We start from the raw sequence: 10,000 nt of genomic DNA, 5'->3' as shown, positions 1-10,000 counted from the left end.
CACACACACACACACACACACACACACACACACACACACACACACACAAACACACACACACACACACACACACACACACACACACACACACACACACACACACACACAAACACACACACACACACACACACACACACACACACACACACACACACACACGACTCGATGGCGTGGTGGTAGCGATCGCGGCCTCCGCTACGGCGATCCGAATTCGAATCCCGTCCAGGGCTGAAATAATTTCGGTATCGCTGCGCTGTGAGTTGTTACTCCAACTCTCGTGGAAGGGAAATGTGTGTATATGTGTGTGTGTGTGTGTGTGTGTGTGTGTGTGTGTGTGTGTGTGTGTGTGTGTGTGTGTGTGTGTGTGTGTGTGTGTGTGTGTGTGTGTGTGTGTGTGTGTGTGTGTGTGTGTGTGTGTGTGTGTGTGCGTGTGTGAGGTCACAGCATTACCCATAGATCGGTCATATATGATTTCTGAGCTCTCTTCTGGGAGGTGTAATAGCTGTCGATCACGAGTCTGGCATATAATGCCATAATATCGGTGGTATATGGTTCGAATCCTGTCCAGGTTTAATTTTTTCAGTCTCGCTGCGCTTCGAGTCGATACTCCAACTCTCGTGGGCGGGGAGTTGGAGATATGTGTGCGTGTAAGTTCATAGATCGGACATACGAGCTCTGAGCTCTCTTCCGGGAGGGAAATAGCTGTCGATCACGAGTCCAATACGTGATTCAAAAGACCAAGATGAATCACACACACATGTGAACATGTACACATATAAGCACACACGACGATATATCCCCTTCCCATAAAACACACACACACACACACACACACACACACACACTTCATCGGATGGACGGCGTAGAGGACGTTCTGAAGAAAAAGTAAAATTTTCGTGGATCCCAAAACAAAGGAAGTACCTATTGTATTTACAGGGGGGGAATTGCTCGTGGTGTAGTGGGAAAGTGAGGAAAAAGAAGAAGGGGAGGGATTACTGAGGGAAATGGAAGGAAATGAGGAAGGAGAGGACTTGGTCCAGGCAGGCAGACGGCATGTAAACAAAAGAGGGCCGGACCAGTTTAGTGACGATGAAGGGTCTAACAAAAATGTAAAGATTAGAAACATAGATATGAGTAGCACAATAGAAGGTGAGGATAATAATTTCCAGGGATTTAAGGAGGGGGGGGGGAGGATACCAACCTCCCCCGACTGGCAAGACTCGAAGAAAAACTTGAACAAATGACTGAACATTGGGAGAGTAGGTTCGGCAGAATGTCAAAAATGGCTGAAAGGGTTGAAAGATTGGAAGCACTAGAGAAGGCAAACAAAAATTTAATTAAGGAAATAGAAGAACTAAAAAGACAGTGAAGAGAAGTGAAAGAGGAGAATGAAGAATTAAAGAGGAATAATAAAGAAAACAAAGAGGCCATAGCTAAAGAAGCTAAGGGTTGGAAGACAATCCAAGAAAACAGTAAAGTTGCATTTACTGATATAATTAAACAGCAAATGAAAGAACAAACTGAAGACTCAGTTATCAAAGTGATGAGACAGAACGAGAATATTGTAAGAGACTTAGCAGACAAAAAGAAATGTATAATTATATTAGGAATGGAAGAGAAACATAACCCAGATAAAACCACAAGAATCAAAGAGGAAAATGAATAAGTAAGCAGTTTACTACAATTAGTTCAGGAAGATGAACCAGAAATAATGAAACAAATCGAAGAGAAGTTCAGACTCGGAAAGTATAGTACAGATAAGACCAGACCAATTAAGATTAAATTCAGGTCACAAACGACGGCAGAGAATATCTTATCCAAAACAGGGAAACTAGCAACAAGTGAACAATATAAAAAGGTATGGATAAAAAGGGAAATGAATAAAGAGGAAAGAGAGGAAGAAAAAGGGAAAAGACTTGAAGCTAAGGAAAAAAACAAGAACAGAACAGAGTCAGAAAAAGAAAGATTCTATTGGAGAGTAGTGAATATGAAACTAAGGAAATTCGACATACAAGAGAAAAACAAAAGGGAAACAGAGAACACAATGGAAGTGGCAGAAAACTAAGAGTGTCTTACACAAATATAGATGGATTAATAACAGGATTGAATGAGCTGAATGATTATTTGAAGGAAAAAGAACCGGACATAATGGGAATTGTAGAAACAAAATTAAAAGGTCCATTACCACCCAACAGTGTAGGACATGATGCATATAATTATTGGATTAGAAACAGAGAGACAAAACAAGGGGGTGGAGTTATGTTCCTGACTAAGAAGGATATAAACGTGAGGTGTGTCACATATGGAAAGAATGCAGTAGAGATGATTATGATCGAAGTGGAAGACAGAGATAAGAAGAGCAGAAAGTTTGTGATAAATTATGTGCCTCCAAAAACAGCCTCGTGGGAAGAGAGTGAATATAAAAGTATGTTAGAGGACACAAGGATAACATTGAATAAGATAATGGAAGATGGAGGAAGAATAGTTATGATGGACGATTTTAATTGCAAAGAAATCTGCTGGGAAGAAATGACAGTAAAGGGTGGAGACAGCTCATGGGGAAACGCTCTACTTGAGATGATTACTGACAATACAATGACACAGTGGATACAGGAGAACACTAGGTATAGAAATGAGGAAGAACCATCGAGACTAGACCTAATAATTACATCTGAACCTAGAATAGTGGACAAGGTTGAATATAAAACACCAATAAGTAAAAGTGACCACATATTGATTGAACTGGAACTTAATGAAGAAAAATACATGAAAAGAAATGAACAATACAGAAAAGGAAGAATGATGTATGAAAAACAAACTTTGATAAAATAACTGAATTCTTTCAAAAAGAAAACTGGGAAGAAATATACAAAGAAAAAACAACAGTGGAAGAGAAATGGAATATTTTGACAAAAATTTACAAAAAAGGAGTGGGCTGATTGTGCATTTCTAGACCTAAAAAAGCTTTTTACAAAGTACCACATAAGAAGTTGTTTAAGAAATTAGAAACTGAAGGAGGAATACAGGGAAAACTGCTTAATTGGATGGAAGACTTTTTGCAAGAAAGGAACATGAGAGTAATGATAAGAGACAAACAATCAAAATGGGATGAAGTAATAAGCGGTGTTCCACAAGGAACAGTTCTGGCCCCAATAATGTTTGCTATATATATTGATGATATGGATGAAGGAATTGAAAGCTATATGAGCTTCTTTGCAGATGATGCAAAACTACTGAAAAGAGTGAACACGGAAGAAGATTGTGAATCACTACAGAGTGATCTAAATAAAGTACAGGAATGGAGTAGGAAGTGGGAGATGGAGTTCAATACAAAAAAGTGTAGTATAATGGAATTTGGAAAAAGCAAAAACAAAATAACAGGATCATATAAATTGGGATAAGAAGGAATAAAAAAAGTAGAAAATGAGAAGGACCTGGGAGTCAATGTTATGAATAATATGTCACCTGAGAAACATATAAATAAGATTTTTGGAGAAACTTATAATTTAATAAGAACAATCAAAGTTGCATTTACATACCTGGATGAAGAAATGGTGAAGACAATTCTAATCACCCTGATAAGACCAAGACTGGAATATGCAGCAACGATATGGTCACCAAGTACAAAAAAATGTATAAAAAAAAACTTGAAAGAATACAAAGAGCAATTACAAAATTGGCACCAACACTCTCAAAACTATCATATGAAGAGATACTAGCAAAACTTGAATTACAGACACTAGAGCAAAGAAGAGAGAGAGGAGATTTGATAGCTATTTACAGAATCATGAAAGGCATAGAAATTACTGATAGAGAGAATCTGATGAAATGGGATGATAGAAATACAAGAGGACACGGAAAGAAAATAAAAAAAGACAGCTATAGAAGAGATCTGAAAAAGAACAGCTTTCCTCACAGAGTAATAGACAGTTGGAACAAGTTAGATGAGAAAGTGGTGTGTGCAAAAAAATACATGAATTTAAAAATAGTTTAGATAAAATGAGATATGAAGACGGGACACACGAGCATAGCTCTCCTTCCCGTAAAATACAACTAGGTAAATACACACACACACTGATAATAGCAATGAGCTAGAGAGAGAGAGAGATAATGGGGGGGAAATATAATAGTTCCAGTCTTCCTTAGAGTTTCACAGTTTTCTTCAGTGTTTCACAAAGAGAAAACGGAAGCAGCCAGATGACGTCAGAAGCTGCGCAGAACGGCTCAAGCGGTTAGACCTGGTGTATATTGATCTTGGTTTGCCATAGGGATTTTACGGCTGTTAATTGGAGCTTAGATTAAAAATAACCCAGTGTATGACGCCTTCACACTGCGAGAGTGGCCACATTTCCCCCTACTGTTAACAAAGGACACTCACTTGATTGGTTCGAACTGGAAGGTCTCGTCATCCCAAACATATTTAATACTCTTGTTGGTGAATGCCCTTCTCTTCTCCGGACTTTTACTGCCTTTCGTTCTGATCTCCTCTGTGTACACGTCTTCCTCCCAAACCTGCTGATAAATATCCTGGAAGAAAAGGAAGAAATAAGAATCTGGGGGACGAAACGTTGCTCACTGATTTGAATGATGCAACATTTGAATTTTTCTTTACCCTTAACATTGTTTTTTTTATTGTTGTTGTTATATGATCAGCCTGAACATTTTAGATGATTATAACAGTTTAATCGAGAACAATATAATACAAAAGATAAGCATTAGTTCTGTGTGTCAATTTCTTCTTTGTCTTCAAACATTCAAACCTCGTTTGAATGCATATTATCACTTTCGTAGAAACATGAAAAAGAAATCTAGGTCGTGTTTGAAATTAACTAGATAACAACATTAGGGAGGTGAAATGAAATGTAGCGAAGCCCTAAAGCAACTCAAGGAATGTAGAAATGAACCCTTAACTCCACAGATTAACTATGGTAATCACCCAGTCTGGAGGCGACAAGAACAACTCATTCCCAAATAAGTGAATTTGTAGAACAGTGAAAGTAAGCAAAGTAAGCGCGTATATTCTTCTACGTATGTATTTATACCGTCACACGTACGCGAGTCAAGTTAGTTCGTTTGAGTAGAGGCGACTTAAGTTACAATTTTTTTTTGTTTTCGAATCTAGAAATGTCGTATAATCTTTGCGTCATATGTTAAGAAGCTGAATAACGAACCAAGAGAAGTTTAGAATACTGTAAGAGAAGTTTAGAATACTGTAAGCGAAGTCGTCTTCTAGCTTTTCAAAATCACAACATTTGACAAGACTCTTGAGAGTGTGACTGAGTTTAATTATATTGACCCAATTTTAATATGCATAAAACTCCTGGGGTCCTGCCTCTTTTTTCCATAACTGACATACTTGGCTTGAATTTCTTAATGGTTTTATCTTGGATCATTTAAGTTTCTAATATATTCCAAGAGTCGACGCATCTATATCAAAACATGATTCTTGACATCATTTTGACACTTGCTCTTTGTTGCTTTGTTTCCATGACCTGGTGACTCACATGTTTCAGATTAGGATATTTTTTATGTCAATCTTATTTATTGCTATTAATGACCCAAACACTACCAAGCCCATCTTTTTCTCTCTCTCACTCTCATTTTCTCTCTCTCTCTCTCTCTCTCTCTCTCTCTCTCTCTCTCTCTCTCTCTCTCTCTCTCTCTCTCTCTCTCTCTCTCTCTCTCTCTCTCTCATTCTCTCTCTCTCCTCTCTCTCTCTCTCTCTCTCTCTCTCTTCTCTCTCTCTCTCTCTCTCTCTCTCTCTCTCTCACTGTTTCGCTCTCATCTTCTCTCTCTCTCTCTCTCTCTCTCTCTCTCTCTCTCTCTCTCTCTCTCTCTCTCTCTCTCTCTCTCTCTCTCTCTCTCTCTCTCTCTCTCTCTCTCTCTCTCTCTCTCTCTCTCTCTCTCTCTCTCTCTCTCTCTCTCTCTCTCTCTCTCTCTCTCTCTCTCTCTCTCTCTCTCTCTCTCTTTCTTTCTTTCTCTCTCTCTCTCTCTCTCTCTCCTTCTCTCTCTCCCTCTCCTTCTCTCTTCCCCCCTCTCTCTCTCTCTCTCTCTCTCTCTCTCTCTCTCTCTCTCTCTCTCTCTCTCTCTCTCTCTCTCTCTCTCTCTCTCTCTCTCTCTCTCTCTCTCTCTCTCTCTCTTCTGTCTTTAGATCATCATCAATGGAAGACACACGCCAGGGAGCGCGTTGCCTCACCCACACGCCGGCGCCAGTCTCCATGGTCTCTCAGAGTAGGCTCGCATGCATCCACCCTCCCTTCCCACTCCAAACAACTCTCGACAAGTTCGATCAACCTGCGCAAGCCATGATTACCATGGACGTCCCCTTCATCTCCTCCATCAAAGGATGCCTCTTGTGAAGACAATCCTGAGACTAGGATCTACATCAGGGAAAACGTGTCACATGCCCAAATAGCCGGAGTTGACGTTCACCAATTATGCTGGTAACTGGCTTAGACCGAGTCTCATAGTCTCTGGTTTGATATGAAGTCATTCCAGCGATACCTCATTATTCTCCAAAGGCACTTAATAACAAAAACATCGAGATACCTCTTCAAGTCAGTATTCAATACCTCATGATTCTCCAAAGGCACTTAATACCAAAGACATCGAGATACCTCCTCAAGTCAGTATTCAATGTACAGTAAGACGAACACAATTAGGTTAGTCCTCCTGCATAAATAAAGGCAAAGCCATATACTCTGGTTGAGAGAGTTCTTAAGACCATGGACAATGCCACTTTTTCGAGGTACTTCATGACATGATTCACCATTGTTATGTACTACACTGCTAAGGTATGTAGAGCTTTCCAAGACCTTAATGTCCTCACCACATGGATGGGCAGACTGAACTGTGTCCAGCAGTAACTCCCCCAAACTCCTAGATCTTGGTCTTGGTCCAGGAGACCTGAAGTCCAAGCGGTCTCGCCTCCCTGTGCAATGACTCGAGGGCTACAACCAGGGCCTCCAAGGACTCCGGAAAAAGGACAGGATCATCAGCAAGTACAAGTTAAATGTATTTTAATGTATTTTAGTGATGGCATGCCCGATGCTTTTAATCTCTTCATACGTTTTACCTTCAAGACCAATTTGGTCGCTGCTCTTTGAATTATCTAAATCTTGTTTGATTTTCACTTTTTGTGAGGATCATACAGCTATTGCATACTTATATTTAGGGCGTATCAGACATCGTATGTTTTATTTTCTATATAATCTCATCCATGTAACGAGAAGCTAATTCTATATTCATCAGAAGTCTGTATTTTACTGACATGTTTATCAGGTGACACGTTATCCGTGAGTATTATTCCCAAATCTTCCTCTTCTTTTCCTCTTTTATCTGAATCATTTTCATCAAAGTAACTTATTGACAATCTATTAGCGGCATAATGTTTATCAAAATTCATCTTTCACTGTTGACTTCATGCATATATATTGTCAAGATTTTGTTGCAAAATTTTGCAATCCTATTTTTTTTCGTGATAATTGCATCATCTGTAAGCATATTAGTGTAGCGTGACGTACTTTATATCATGCCTTCTATATATATATATATATATAAAGAACATTACTGGTACCAGAAATGACCCTTGCGGAATTCTACTAGTCACCATAGTCTATCCTGACATCTCGTCCCTCTCTCGCGCACGCGCGCGCGTGTGTGGTAACCTGGTATTGTACTCTTTCATTCCGCCTAATCTCAAGCCTAGAGTAATTCCCAATTCATAACGACAGCACTTGCCATGTTCATTTGAACACCGACGGTAGAGCCAGAGACGAATGAGAGTAATAACCTCTTAAAGACAGGCATGTGGCATGCAATTCATCGACCCTGTATGCTGTCCAGTTGAACATATCTCAGTATAGTGATCTACCTCTTCTCAAAGGGTTATCACACTCGGCTACTACGGTCTTTACCAGCGCTGACCATTGAGAGTTCGAGTAAAAACGACTTAGGTTACAATATATATAGCAAAGCTGAATGATGAACTAAGTGATTGTGAACCTATACGAATGTTAGACATAATGTTGACATGTTCTTAGAGGTGTCTAGATTTCTGTAAGCGAAGTGATATTCTAGTTATACAAATGGGGGTTGGAGGTAGGATGTTGGAGGAAAAATTGCCCAGTGTGATAACCCCTTCATAGGACAATTTCAAGTCCCCGACAATAAGTTATATTACAACATGAATTACCGGAGGCTAGTTCCATTTCAAATTGGTCAGCCGATGTCCAAGCATCATAGAAAGTAGACAAGAACACCAAATATCAATAAGAAATACCCTAAACATCTTAACCACAATATTGTTCTTTTGATATAGGCATCGGACTTATTCACAGCATGAGAAAAGTAGATTATATTGCAGAGGTTGATTGAGGTTAGATTGGGTTTGCAAAAGATAATGATAAATAGGAATATGGGAACAAGACGATACTACAACAAATGGACAAAGCAGTCCAATGCAGTGTGTATAAACAGGTGAATCGGTTTGATTTCTTCTCACTTCAAGCACAACATTACAAAATGTGTGACAAAATATCATTCCTCCACCAGAAACGCACAAAGCAATTCATAGTACTGTAGTATGGAAAGTGTGCGTGTGCCTTCGTGCGCGCGCGTGTGTGTATTTACCTAGTTATATTTACCTAGTTGTATCTTACTGGAAAGGGAGCTATGCTCGTGGTGACCCGTCTCTGTATCTCGCAGTATCTAAATTGTTCATAAGTTCGTGTATGATTTTTGCACAAACTATCATTTCGTCCAGTTTGTTCTATACAGTTTGTTCGTACATCCACTACTCTGTGGGGGAAGCTGTTCTTTTTCAGGTCTCTTCTATAATTGTCCTTTTTGAGTTTCTTTCCATGTCCTTTTGAATTTCTCGTATCCCATTTTAGTAAGTTTTCTCTATCAAGAACTTCCGTACCTCTCATGATTCTATAGATGGTCAACAAGTCTCTTCTTTCTCTCCTTTGTTCCAGGGTCGGTAACTCTAGTTTTGACAGTCTCTCTTCGTATGATAGTTTTGAAAGTGTAGGGGCTATCTTCGTAGCTGCTCTTTGGATTCTTCCAATTTTCCTTATATTCTTTTTGGTACTGGGTGACCATAGTGTCGCTGCGTACTCCAGTCTTGGTCTTATCAGTGTGACTAGTATTTTCTTCACCATTTCTTCGTCCAAGTAAGTAAATGCCACTTTTATTGACCTCAGCAAGTTGTAGGTTTCTCCGACAATTTTGTTTATCTGTTTATCAGGGGACATGTCCTTTGTGATGATTACTCCCAGGCTTTTTTTCAAATCCCCTTTTCTTTAAAAAAAAATTCACCGATTTTATATTGTCCTGATATCCTGTTTTTACTTTTTCCAAATTCCATTATACTACATTTCTTGATGTTGAAGTCCACTTCCCACTTCTGACTCCATTCCCAAATTTTGTTCAGATCTCTCTGCAGCGACTCACAGTCTATTTCAGTGCTCACTTTTCTCAACAATTTTGCGTCATCAGCAAAGAAACTCGTGTAACTGTCCACGCCCTTGTCCATGTCATTCATATAAATAGCAAACATTATTGGAGTCAGTACCGATCCCTGTGGAACTCCACTAATCACCTCTTCCCAAGTAGAACCTTTACCTCTGAGCACTACTCTCGTTTTTTTTTTTTTTCATGCAAGAAGTGCTCCATCCATTCCAGTAGTTTACCTTGTACCCCTCATATGGTTTTCAGTTTTCCTAATAGTTTTCTGTGTGGCACTTTATCAAAAGATTTTTGTGGATATAGGAAAGCACAATCAGCTCATCCGTCCTTTTCCTGTATCATATCTAATAGTCTTGAGTAAAAGCAGATCAGATTTGTGGCACATGATCTTCCCTGTCTGAATCCAAACTGTCTCAGGTTTAGTATGTTGTTCTCTTCCAGATGTTTTGTCCATCTATTTTTGATAACTTTTTCACAAATTTTGGCTACAGTACTTGTAAGGGAAATCGTTCTGTAATTTGTTGGGTCT

The 10,000-nt window shown here is 39.2% G+C and overlaps 1 protein-coding gene across 2 annotated transcripts in view; it reads right to left on the bottom strand.

The window, feature by feature from the left end:
• The window catches only part of LOC143041779 (polyamine-transporting ATPase 13A3-like), a 264,024-nt gene that overhangs the window by 192,285 nt on the left and 61,739 nt on the right, over nucleotides 1-10,000 (bottom strand). For both annotated transcript variants that reach the window (XM_076213829.1, XM_076213830.1), the window contains exon 4: nucleotides 4,379-4,527. In XM_076213829.1, the coding sequence (XP_076069944.1) occupies nucleotides 4,379-4,527 (149 nt within the window). The remainder of the gene's footprint in view (nucleotides 1-4,378; nucleotides 4,528-10,000) is intronic.

This window comes from Oratosquilla oratoria, chromosome 32, assembly GCF_046742065.1.
Source record: "Oratosquilla oratoria isolate Oo_2021 chromosome 32, ASM4674206v1, whole genome shotgun sequence".
NCBI classification, from domain to species: Eukaryota; Metazoa; Arthropoda; class Malacostraca; order Stomatopoda; family Squillidae; genus Oratosquilla; species Oratosquilla oratoria.
This window is presented reverse-complemented; position numbering and strand designations above follow the sequence as displayed.